Source organism: Papaver somniferum, chromosome 4 (genome assembly GCF_003573695.1).
Source record: "Papaver somniferum cultivar HN1 chromosome 4, ASM357369v1, whole genome shotgun sequence".
Taxonomy (NCBI): Eukaryota; Viridiplantae; Streptophyta; class Magnoliopsida; order Ranunculales; family Papaveraceae; genus Papaver; species Papaver somniferum.
Window position 1 is genome coordinate 53,236,013 of NC_039361.1, and position 12,878 is coordinate 53,248,890.

Sequence of the window (12,878 nt, forward strand, 5' to 3'; positions counted from 1 at the left end):
CTTCAAATTATTCTTCCATTTGTGATTGTGGAACATTCGTGGGATCCATGAAAAACACGTGGCAATAACATTTCTAACTCATGTCCGTTCGCTCTTCCAACTCTACGGCACATGCACTAGTACTCTATCTCACCAAGTCTTTAGCTGTGTTGCCATACCCACATGCCGTTAGTATATGGTAAGTCCATCCAAATGGCATATTCAACTAATATTGACCTCTGCCCTTGGTGATTCTTGGTGAATGATGAGTGCTTCGGGCTTCTTTAGAGAAAAAAGTTGATTCGGCCAATGACGCTTCTTCAGTGGTGAAGTACTCCCACAACGACTTTGCCATATCGTACTGGTTCAGTGGTGTCCTGTAATATCTGGATTACTCTTCATTTATTGGGTGAAACTCCGTGTTTTAGTTCCATTAAGTTTTATTTTATCAAATTCTACAAAATTAAACAAAAACATCAAATTGTACAAAATAGAGAACTAAACAATTGTAAATTGAGATGTAAAAATGCCGTGTTTACACACTCATCAGTAACCAACCGTAAATCTTAGTTACGGTTGATAAAAGATGAACTACCAATCGTAACTGGTTAAATTTGGGAAAAACCAAATCGTAAAACCAGTTACGATTGATAATCAAATGCTCGATACGAACCATAACTGAGTTATGGTTCGTAAGCTAAAATGGTTACCAACCGTAACAGTATTTATGGTTCATCTCGAAATTTAGTTATAAACCGTAATTGGGGAGCTTTCTGAACATTGGGCTCCAGGGTATTTACGGTTCGTATTTGGTATCAACATCAACCGTAAGTGAACTTACGGTTGAAAAAAAAAAGACGTAACTGGAGAAAATTTTCAAATATAAGAACATATGGTTGGTAATTGAACCATTACCAACCGTAACAACATCAAAATCTCTAGTTACGGTTCGTAATTGTGTTAAAATCAACCGTAACTCACATAAACCCAGAAATTTCAATTTTCATCTAAAACCCTTATTTTTGATAGAAATTAAACTTAAATCCAACAAAATAAACTAAACCCTAATTGAGTTTTTTAAGACATACCTCATATAAGTCATTACAATATAGCTTTTCAATTTGGGTTTGATTTAGCTTTGATGGGAGGAGGAGAAGAACAGAAGAAAGAAAACAGATTTTCAATTTACCTTTGATTTAGGTTAAAGAATAGGGAGGATAATCCAGACAATTTATAATATCATTTGGACACCCCCTAACCAACTAGATAGACATTATTATCATGGTTCTGGCCCTCTAGTAATTCCTTCCGCCCCTATAACAAGCTTGTTCCAGAGATCATGTTCTTTAATTTCCTTCATACATTTTCCTGTCATTTTTCATTTTTATCAATCTTGGTATAGTTTTAATACAGTACAGTATTTCATTTTCTTGGTATCAGCGTAGTTAGTTTATTTATTATAATTATCTCTCGATTTAACAATAAGTTTTTTAATTAAGTTTTTCTTCCGCTGCAAACGCACACACAAGCATACACCCATGTAGCAATGCCAAGTGAAACTGAAAGAGTCGATAGTACATATGCTTAAGAAACAAACAAGTTGTCTTTTAATCCGTAGAAATACTACTAGTATTATATATGGTAGACTACGTAGTTGGGGTTTCTTAGTAATGGTTGTACTACGAATAAAGTTCAGCAGAGCTGAGAACTGAGTTCCTTGGTGATATATTGGAGTAGATCAATATAAGCAGTTGGATTAGGGATATCATCGTTAACTTTCTCAAATTCCAGAGACCATTTTACCAAGCTCCTATTCCCTGCAGCACATTGCTTTGGAATCACATCAAGTTTAGCCGATATAGCTTTGTAATAATTCATGATTTCTCCTTCCAACATCTCATAGGTGATTGACTTGTTTTCCTTGTCGAACGCTGTTAAATCTTTCCCTGGCTGCGATTTCCTTTCCCTCTGTAATGATTCACCATCTCGTTAACTAACCACCATGTGTATGAAAAATATAATAAAATAATAAAAAACAGAAGATGGGTATACTGATTTTTGTTGAGCAAAGTTATATAATTAAATCTAAATAAACCACGAGAGATCATGCGGTGATGTGTTGGTTTTTCAAAATTCAGATTTGAATACCCGAGGAGTTGAGGATTCAAAATTTAGATTCATAGCCAAAATGTAAAGGTTGTCCAAGATCTCCACAAGTAAAAATGATTTTTCTTTGGCATGTGTAGCATAATTAAGTGAAACGAAAATCTACTTACCCAGGACATATTTCCAAAGCCTGATGGAGCCAACTCTAGTTTCATCTCCTTCGATGACTTCGTAACTTTTGAAAATATTAGGAACAAATCTAGGTAGTTGACTTATATTGTGACTATACATGCCAAAGTAGTTATCTGCACTGCATTTTACTTCAGTTTCAAACCCAAGCTTATGAAGTTGAGCCATTTCTATCTACTATATCAATTAATTTCACAGTTATAATGTTGTATCACATCTATCTATCAATTTATATAGAGAGGCTGAGAGCGGTGGACAGAGAGACTTCGAATCAAGCTCAAGTGGGTCTTGTGTATTCCAGATTCCTGATTATTATATGGACCACCCAGCAATGAAGATTGGAAATTCGATTCCCTCATCCTTTTGCTTGTAATTTTCCTGGGACATCTTCAAGAGGGAAAGGTGATTATTCTGGCTAACGAGTATATCTGGTCCCCGGTATTTATGCAACTTCAGAAGATGCCTAAAGGAAGCTTGGTTTGGCGCCTTTATTGGAGGCATTAGTTACAGAGACTATCCTAACAAGTTGCTTGGCGAGGGAATTTCAAATTATATGTTCTCAGCCGAATAGCGGAATAATTAACAAACTGATTTATGTACACATTTAAACATAAATGGCTAACAAATGCACAAGTGAATTTAGAGATAGATAGTCTTTCTTAAATTTGCAGCTCTCTAAATGAAGAATGTCGTTAGAGCAAGCTTGCACCAGTGTTCCCAACTATCATCTTGCAATGTTCTTCAAATATTATTCAGGATTCCTTTTCACACAATTTTTCCTTAAGGTTTGTTGTCTACTCTTGGATTGATGTCTTCGAGCTTCGAACTCAGAATTTTACTTGAATGTTGAATCACCTTATGCTTGCATTGCTGTGTTGCATATCTCCAAGCTCAGTTGAACAGGGAGCTTCATTGGTTAGCTTTGAATACCTTACGGTCCACACTCTTGTTACGAAAAGAGTAACAAAAAAATATAAATGCGAGCTCCATAAAGTACTTGTAATAATTAGTACAATTAACTCCAGACTTCGATACAATCTTCTTTTCCATAGTGATTTTTTTTCTGTCCACAGCTTTTCCAGGATTTTGTCATTTATTATTTCTGGTAGAAATGGAGAAATATTATTAGAGCTGTACAAGATCTACAAGCAGGTAAAAAAAAAGTGAAATATTACAAACATCCCATTTTAGAACAGGAAGAGAGACTTGGGCACCAAGTAAGATGAACACAATTCTTCCACACAGATTTATCCCAACTGACCTTTGGGAGTGATTCTCTAAGAATCCACAGTCCCAACCATTATGAATTTCGCCCAATCATGCTCAGAGTTTTGAAATGGTCGACAAGAGTTTCATTAATAAAGTTTTATTCGCCACTTCTAGCCTGCTCTACCAGCCCACCTTCATCATTAAGGGAAGCACACCTTATCCCATGCAACAGTCACCAATTTCTTAGCCTCAGGATCACCCCGCCCATAAAAAAAATTGTGATTCTCTCACAGTCAACAACCACAGATTTTGCCCACTTGTAAATAGACATTCTGTAAATGGGAAGCACAGACTCAATGAGAACAGAGTATAGGTTGACAGAATAGAGTCAGCATTTTCAACCAGCCAGCTTAGTCTCTGTGATGTCCACTAGACACCAGGTATTCATCTTACCAGGCATAAGAATTGCCTCCAAGTACTTGTCTGCACTGCATCCTCTCGGAAATAAGTACCTCCATCAAAAAGCTTGCTTTTATCCCTACTTACAATTTGGCCAGAGGGGACTTGGTAAGTACTCAAGACCTTCAAAAGATTTTCTAAACTCTTCTTCTCACCACTATAGAAGATAAAGATATGATCTGGAGAAAAACAAATTAGGTGGCTGAATACCTTCTCTACTAACCATTGGTAATCTTCCTTGAAGCAACCAAGTCATTGAAAGCTATACACTTCCTCAGCTATGGCAAAAAGGACAAGGGATCGCCTCGTCTCAAACCTTACTCGCACTAGAAAAGCCTTCAGGCCCACCATTCACCAAAACAGAACTCCTTGCACACTTAACTTCAAGCCAGTCACACCATTGCTTTGGAACACCAATCTCTGCATTACCATAATCAGAAATTCCCAGCTCAAGGAATCATATGCCTAAGACATATCCAACTACACACCCACATTTCCACCCCTTCTTTTCACTAAAATCTGATTAACCAATTTATGAGCTAGAACAATCTGTTCATGGATGTTCCTACCCTTAATAAAAGCCCCTTGTTGCCTTTGATACTAACTTATCCATTAGAGGTTCCTTCTACTAGTTATGAACTTTGTTATCTTTTTGAAGCAAAAATTGCTCAGACCAATAGGTCTGAACTGAGGCTTTTCTATCCCCTTCAAAATTTCGAATCAACCTTAAAAAGTTTGAATCATACCTCTCGGGAGAAATTGGTGTCTCCAACAATGTTGCACAGCTGAAACAAGATCACCAGCTAAAATATCAGCATTTCCTACAGAAAATCCCAGAGAATCCACCAGTATGCCTAGGGACTAATTTCGAGGGACTTTGCAGGTTAATAAGATGCAAGTATTGCACCTGGATGTCTGAATGCAGAGCATGCTGAATGTGACGGCTTACTAGAGGCAGTGAAGTGGGCAAGACCTCTATCTCATCTGTTTTCATCTTGACACAAAATCAGTGGTGAAGGAAGTCGATCGTGATATATCCTATCTTTCCTGGCAAAATCATAGTATCATTCAAGATGCTAAAGCTATCTTAGGACGTTTACCAAATTGGAACTGTAGTTCTATTAGCAGGTTACTTAATAAGCCAGCTGATTTATTAGCTAGGCACGCGAGATTCTTTTTCATTTCTAAAATATGGAACTCATACCTTGTAACTTGGTAAGAGAGAAACAATGTAATAGTTTATTTTTCATAAGGCTACTGAGTTTCCAGGTTAGCTTCCTTGTCTTTCTTCTGGTTCTTTTCATTAGCTTTAGAGGGAAGCTTTTCCAGGTTATCAGGAACACTTTCAGATGCAGATGCCTTAGTATTTGTGCTGGATTTTCCTTTTTCATATATGATCCTATCTCAGTGCCAGGTTTAGCACCAATACTTTCATCAAAAACCTCATTTAACCTGACTATAAGTGCCAGAATCATGGCGACCTTTAGCTTCTTTATTCACCACATGGTACTCATTAATCTTCCCTTGACCAGCAAATATTGAAAGAATGAGGGTTCTGTTTGCTTCTTTATTCGATCAAAGATATCCTACAGTTGTGGTGCATGAAAGAACTGCACGAGTCAGAACTCAGACGAGGGAACATAAACAAAGGCAAAACATATTACATGATGTTACACAGAATCTCAGAAGGTTTATAGCTGTTCAGAAACAATTATTGCTCTTGCATACGAATTAGGTATGCAATAAGGTCATTGGATTATCTTCGTGGTTATCACTTAAACAAAATTCTTAATTTTATCCAGATATAGACGGCATGAAATCAGCAATGCGGATAATGATCTTCCATATAACTCTACTATGAGCTCCCAGTCGTTTCTGGGAGATCTGTCTATACTCTCTTATGATAATTTCACCAAATAACAAGGGGTTAAAACAGAAGAAGGTAACTACCTTGCAGTTCCTTAAACCTTGGGACATAACTCTACTTTAATAAATACATTGCTCAACACGCTTGAATCCTGCAAAATGATTGTGTTCATAGCCAGTAAAGCAACATTTTGAGAGTCAATAGATTTATATTTAATAGCACTACTAATTACCACAAATCTATCCAATAGTTTAGAAGCATACCTTAAGGGCTCTTTGAACAGCTGGACGAAGTGGCGAAAGCACTGAAGCATCTTGAGAACCAACAAATAGAGGTAAAACTGAGAGAGAATAAATCCCGCTATAATTATTGTATTATCAGAGAAGCAGAACAGCATACAGCTTCACTAATGCACCCTAAGATTTTAAAGAACTTTAGAAATAGACAGATTAACATGTGGAAACATGAGATAAACAAGACCAATAATATTATCCTCTATGTTAAATACTCCTAAAGTTCCGTTATAATCTAGGCAGTAGAAAACCCCTTTGCAGAAAACTGGAGTGTTATGTAGTGGGAAGTACTTATCACGGTCGGGATTAGGAAAGACATACTCATTCCAAAATGCTTCTCCCTTTCTTATGAAGCAGACAGAGACTTCGTCGCCTCCCTTTGCTTCGATGCTGAAAACTACACAGTCCAATGAAGTTGGTAAGGATGAGAATGAGATACCTGAAAAGCTATAATCAAATGGCAATCCTGGAAGTTTGATGGCCTCTCTTGTGAAAGAATAATCATTCCAAAATGCTTCTCCCTTTCTTATGAAGCATACAGAGACTTCGTCGCCTCCCTTTGCTTCGATGCTGAAAACTACACAGTCCAATGAAGTTGGTAAGGATGAGAATGAGATACCTGAAAAGCTATAATCAAATGGCAATCCTGGAAGTTTGATGGCCTCTCTTGTGAAAGAATAATAAAGTCTCCTGACTTTGAACAGACATCAATAGCCAACCTCCCTTTTGAAAACAAACTGTAGCACCTACTAGATCAGAGTGGTTCATGAGGTAGTTCTCATTTTCATGCATCGGGTTTATAAAGTTGAAGGTGGTGCGACTATGATCTCTGGAAAACATCAGCCATGGAGATATATGTGTGCCTCTAGAAGTAGAAGTCGATCTAACCTTTTCCATGGGCATTATTGCTCGATTGGCTTTACAGACTGCACGGAAATGGATGCAATCCAATCGATGAAGATAACTTGCTATAGACTGCACCATTTCCACGAGAAGGATATCCCACGGACATGCTTTCTCAAAATCTCCTCCATAGTCTTCTCCTCCTTGTTTCCCATTCACTCCCTTCATTATGCTCTTCTTTGATCCATCTCCACCCACCATTTCTTTCTCTCTTTTTCGTCCATTAGGCACCATAATCCAATTTGGATAGAACCATGGTGTTGGCAGCTTTAAACACGGCAAGATAACTGAATTACCAGTACTCTCGACTTCAAATTTGTATAGACTCTGATCCTCAGCAAGTGTATAATATAAACAACCCCTTTCAAGGCCCACCTCGGCTGCAGAACAACAAGCTGTGGTGTTGCTACCAATAAATAGAACATGATCGCCTAAACAATTCACCACCTCCCACTGCATTGCAGAAAAATCCAACTTCATCACAGCTATTTGTATGACTACCTTATTCTGTGCCCTTTGATTGTAACGTATAGTAACATAAAAGAGGTCTTCGGACGTCTCCACAAAATAATATCTCAGAGAACAAGTCTCCCATCCTCCTACTAACTGATAAGGAATAACCATAGGTACTTGAAGCGTCTTGATAGGAAGTTGTGTAATGCCATCATCCTTATTCCCAAGTTTCTGTTTATCGATCTCAAAGTGCTGATCTTCAAAGCACGTTACATACAACTTACCTTCAAAGCACGTATACTGTCTAGAGCCAACTTTTTTATCCTCCATTGCTTATCCCCCGGAAGACAATGTAAAAAGACATGATCACCGCTTTTATGCTTAGATGAGAACAGGAATAAAACCATTGAATCACCATCTTCAGGAGGAGATGACAAAACACAATCATGAATAGAGACAGATGAGGATTCCAACCAGTGCTGCAAAGAAGGTAACTGAATGGTCTCCAAAGTTGCAGGAACAATCGCCAAATTCATAATCAGGGGAGTAATCATATACACTATTGTCACATAGAACAATTAACCAACCTTGATGACAAGGTTTCTGCCAAAATATTTTTGCAATCAACTCAGGTATGGATTTTCTAGTGCTTTTCTTATGAGGTTCACAGATATTATAAAAAGCATGATTTTGACCACCTTTACCATAAGGGATTACAAGCCACGGTGCTGTCAGTGTTAATGGAGGGCGTCTTCTTTCACTTCTCTTCATAAAGTTTATATCCATGAAAAGCAGACAGTGTGATATACCCTAATCTAGTCTAGAGTGAAAACGGGGTCTTGAAAAATGAAACTCTGAAGCAACTAGGGCAAACTATAAACTTGAATCAAAATTCTTACCTTTTTGATCAAAAATCGCCTCGGGAAGAGGTAGAGAGAGATGGAGAAGTCTGTAAATCTGAAATTGAGAGAGGGGAAACAGTCTCACATCTCAGATACCTTCAATTTCTATCGAAACTCCAACATTAATACCGAAAATGCGTTCCTTATTTTTGGTTTCCTCTCCTGTAAAATATCAAAGCAGCTCTCTAGTCTTTCAGAATCAAGGAAGTACACTACACTAGGCTGTTTTCACTTGGAGTAATGCAAAATTTAGTTTTGCACCCAATCTGTTTTTGGGGTGGTGTTTTGGACTATAAACAAGTGGTAATTTCCAAAATTCTTTGGAAGCTAGAATTTGGAACAAGAGTGTGTTTGGTTGCATTCATAGTTGATACCTACTGGGTTGTAAGGCTCAGGATTCTTTGGGAACGCGCAATTGGGATATGAATTACTTCCCCCAACCAAAGGTGTCTGCTAGGGAGTGTTTTTTGGGCCGAAAATACTAAAGCATTCTTAGATTAATTAAAAAACATTATGAAAAGACTGTTATACCCTTTCAACTAAAACTTAAAATCAAAAACCAAATCAAATATCCCCATTTCTCTATCATTTCTGGCATTCTCAGTTAGGGTTAGGTTTCGAAAAAAAAAATTCTTCATCTTCTTCATCGTTCTTCATCGTCGATTAATCATTAATTCAAAAATTTATCCGTCGATTAAAACCAACACATAAGAATGCCTCCAAGAAAGAAATCAGATGCTCAATCGAAATTAAAATCGATTGCTCAACAAAAATTAAATAAAAGGATTGCTTTGATTGCTCAAGAGCAAGAACACGAAGAAGAAGAGTTATCGGACGATCAACTACTCAGTAATATGACTGCTATCAGAAGGTAGGTCATTTAAAACTGTTTAATTAGTGTTTCAATCGATCTGTAGCTATGGGTTTAGGTCAAAATCGCGAAACCCTAACTGAAACAGTTGAGTTTCAGTAGTTCCCGCACTCAATTTCGTATGAATACCACACCGGAAATCAGTACCGGCATTCAATCTAGGATGAAGACCACACCGGTAGTCAGTTCGGGCATCTAATTTAGGTTGAAGACCGCACCGGAACTTAGTTTCAGCATTGTATTTAGGATGAACACCACTTCTGAACCTAGTACCGGCATTGATTTTAACTTTTACGAGTACGCCGGTAGTAACTAGTAAGCTTCTAATAAACAGAAAACCTTAGGATTTTGTTATTTGTATCGGCGTACATTTTAGGTTGGATTCCATGCCGGTACTTGAGTTTTGGTATCCAGAAACTTTAGAACTACTACCGGCGTCCTTGACAAAAAAAAATTTCAATGCCGTTACTGTGTTCTGGCATTTGTTTTTATTTTACGTAGCTGTCGGTACTGGTGTTTTCTTATCCGGGAATTTCCTATGGTGTACCGGCATTCTAAAAATTTATTTGTCAATGCTGGTAGTTACTCCCGGCATGTAATCGTTTGAATTTACAATGTCGGTATTAGCTCCCGGCATGTTCGATGTTTTTTTCAGGATGTCGGTAGTGATGATTCTATGCCGTAAGGTGGTGTATCTATGACAGTATTATAAATGAAAGTTAGTTGTCTTATATTTATTTCGTGCTTCTTTTGAAATAGATCTAAAGCAAAGGAGGCTAACAAAGGAAAATCTAAAGATGCCATCACTAAGAAAAGAAGGAAGGATGGTCTTGATACTCCTCAGTCTCTTCCTCCTCGAGGGAAAGACCAAGGTCGCAAAATCTGATTGGGGGATGATACAAGAGGTGAAGTTTGGGAAAGTGGTCGTGACCGTAGTAAACTCGTAATCTGTGAATCTACCGGAGCAGTTGAGGAGGAAGATGAGCAAGATGAAGAGGAAATTGAGGAGGAAGATAATGAGATTGATCCAACTCAATTAGCAAACCAAAGCCAAGGAGTAGTGGAAGAAGGTGGTCCAAGTCAACAACCTACGCAAGGCAAGGGGAAAGGCAAAGGAAAAGTAAAAGTTAAAGGTTCGCACGTTCCTCATGTTGATGACATGATACCCGACCTTGATCGTGGTAAAATTTGGGGCAACTACTTTTTATCCGGGGTATCTATTTGGCTACAAGAACTCGTGGGCTCGTACTATATATTAAACCTATGTAATAATTTTTATCTTGTGCATATGTATTGTTTTGTAGTTATACAAAATCTCTTAATCGTATTATCTCCTAATTGTAGGATCATACGAAGGTTGTGCGTGTTTGCCGAAACCAAGACGCGGCTCATTGGGATTTGTCTAAGGAGCATGAAGAAGTTCAAGCAATAGTTAAGGATTCTGTTCTATATCCTTTGGTTGAAAATTATGTGAAGCCAGATATTGTGACAGTCAATTGCTTCGTCGAAAGGTATCATGGTGAATCAAATACCATGCACTTCCCGTTTGGCGAGATGACCTTGATCCCTGATGATGCTCAGAATATTCTAGGCTTGAGTGTTACCGGAAAATCAATTGTAGAAGGAGATAATCATTCGTTTGAGCTAGAATGGACGAAGTTGCACGAGCTTACTAAAAAGTTGCTTGGTTAGGACTACAAAACTTCTGTGGAAAGCTTCTATGTATCTAATATTAGTAGGACAAAGACCATCAAGCTAACCCTGCTTAAGGAGAAGTTTCAAAACTCAAACGAAAGAAGTTTGAAGGATGGATGGGACCCCGCACAGATTCGTTATACAGTTGTTGCGTACCTGTTATTCATCTTGGGCACTAGGGTATTCCCTGACACTAGTGGCAACAGGGTTAGTGCAAACTACCTTCAATACTTGGACCGTCGGAAGATGTCTTTATCTATTCTTGGGGCACCGTGGTAATGGCACATTTGATGACGGAGATGAGAAGGTGTGGGCTTATGAACAAAATTTGTCGGGAATTTCACTTTATTCCAGGTAATTTTGTTTTTAAGCTTATGTTCTTATTTATATTGTTCACATGTACCCTTATCATGAACTTAGAAATAAAATTTAATGATTTTTATACGTATCATTTCACATTTATATAGGTGTGGGCTTATGAACATTTCCCAACATTGTTCAAGGACAACCCCTTCTTGAAGTTTAATCCCATTGATGACCCCGAGGCGCCTAGAGCCAAAAGATACGAGTTCAAAAGCCATCCGAAACCCGGTAACGATCATCGACTGATAAAAATGAGATTATCTCTGGACGCGATGACTACCAAAGATGTTGTGTTCGACCTTTACAAGGAGGCTAGAGAAAACCACCAATATTTGAGGTTTTATAACGTTGCATTTTAGAATGGACCTTTGTTCCACCCAAAGGGATACATTATGGCTGCTCCTCGAAGTGTGATGCGGCAACTTGGATACAAGCAATTACCCTCCTTCATGACAGCCTCTACTGAAAGGTATCAGCTTGACCTTTCTGTGTCTATGACAAGTTCCACAAGGTTGAGGGTATATTATGATCCAATTCCAGAACCAACACATTGGATGGATAGAGAACCGCGTCGTTTGGTAGATACTAGTAATTGGTAGCTTGCAATCAACGGTGATGAAGCCGATCCCGCCTACATTGGTAATTACTTGGAATGGTCACATCCTTTTGTCGTGCGCCCGGGAGACGTCGACGTTCCACCCCAGAAAAACCCTCCCGTTCCAACTCCTATAGAGGCACCACCTACGATGACCCAACTTAATAAGACCGTTGTATTGCTAGTAAGTATTGTTAATTTCTTAAACGTTTAATGTACACATAATTTTATATTAGCATATATATACTAATTATGTGTTGTATGTATGAAACTAGCGGCGTCGGCTTGGCAAGTTGAAGAAGATGTTAGGTTGCAAGTACGAGGAAGGAGAGGTGCTATCCCTTGAAGAAATGAAGGAAGTCGTGGAAAAGCTTGATAAAATTGAAGACCCAAGTGAAAGAACTTTGTTTGGGGAAAGAAGGAAGGTGCCCGTTTCCAAGAAGCAAAAGTCAAAATGATGAAAATATAGTCGTGTTTCGTTATTTGGATGGTGGTTGTTATGTTTTGAACAATTTCTAACATTGTTGAACTCTATAGTTGTGTTTTTGATTGAACTCTTTATTTGTTTGGTTTACTTTTGGTTTATGATAATTTGATGAAGAACATTTAAGCACGATTCAGTTGTTTGGTTTATGTTGAACATGTTTAGATTTCTAGTAAAAGGTTGTCTGTAAGTTTTATTTACACGAGAAGCGTCGGCATTCAAATGTTTAAGTTCCACGGCGCTGGTATTGGTTCCGGCATAAAAATCAATTTAAATTCTATGCCGCCATTTGTACCGGCACGGAACAAATTACTCCAAAACCATGTCGGGCACAATGGATGAAAATGACCGCGTTTCTGTGTAGATTATGGGTAGTTCCGGCATTAACAGGATTATTGAATCTACGCCGGAATTCTGATTTTCTTACTCTTGTACATTTTTGCATAATTCCGGCATTGTATGTTGATAAATATACTATGCCGGTATTGTTTATAAATAGGTTACGAATGC

At 38.0% G+C, this 12,878-nt stretch overlaps 2 protein-coding genes across 16 annotated transcripts; both read right to left on the reverse strand.

Annotated features, from left to right (window-relative positions):
- Positions 1-1,404: 1,404 nt before the first annotated feature.
- On the reverse strand, positions 1,405-2,435 carry LOC113273878 (major latex protein 146-like). Its single transcript, XM_026523466.1, has 2 exons — positions 2,256-2,435; positions 1,405-1,947 (listed from the first exon to the last, which is right to left on the reverse strand). The coding sequence occupies exons 1-2, from the start codon at positions 2,298-2,300 to the stop codon at positions 1,672-1,674; spliced, it is 321 nt and encodes a 106-aa protein (XP_026379251.1). The 5' UTR covers positions 2,301-2,435; the 3' UTR covers positions 1,405-1,671.
- Positions 2,436-3,535: 1,100 nt separating this feature from the next.
- On the reverse strand, positions 3,536-8,543 carry LOC113275502. Of its 15 annotated transcripts, none has more exons than XM_026525025.1 (5): positions 6,073-8,543; positions 5,893-5,960; positions 4,850-5,528; positions 4,689-4,727; positions 3,536-4,362 (listed from the first exon to the last, which is right to left on the reverse strand). In XM_026525025.1, exon 1 carries the CDS (start codon positions 7,786-7,788, stop codon positions 6,736-6,738), a length of 1,053 nt encoding a protein of 350 aa, XP_026380810.1. In that variant the 5' UTR covers positions 7,789-8,543; the 3' UTR covers positions 3,536-4,362; positions 4,689-4,727; positions 4,850-5,528; positions 5,893-5,960; positions 6,073-6,735. The 15 variants fall into 15 exon arrangements, with proteins under 15 accessions (XP_026380810.1, XP_026380816.1, XP_026380818.1 ...); XM_026525031.1 differs by having other exon boundaries at positions 3,536-3,815; positions 3,937-4,021; positions 4,166-5,528; XM_026525033.1 differs by having other exon boundaries at positions 3,536-5,528; positions 6,073-6,679; positions 6,991-8,543.
- Positions 8,544-12,878: the final 4,335 nt, after the last annotated feature.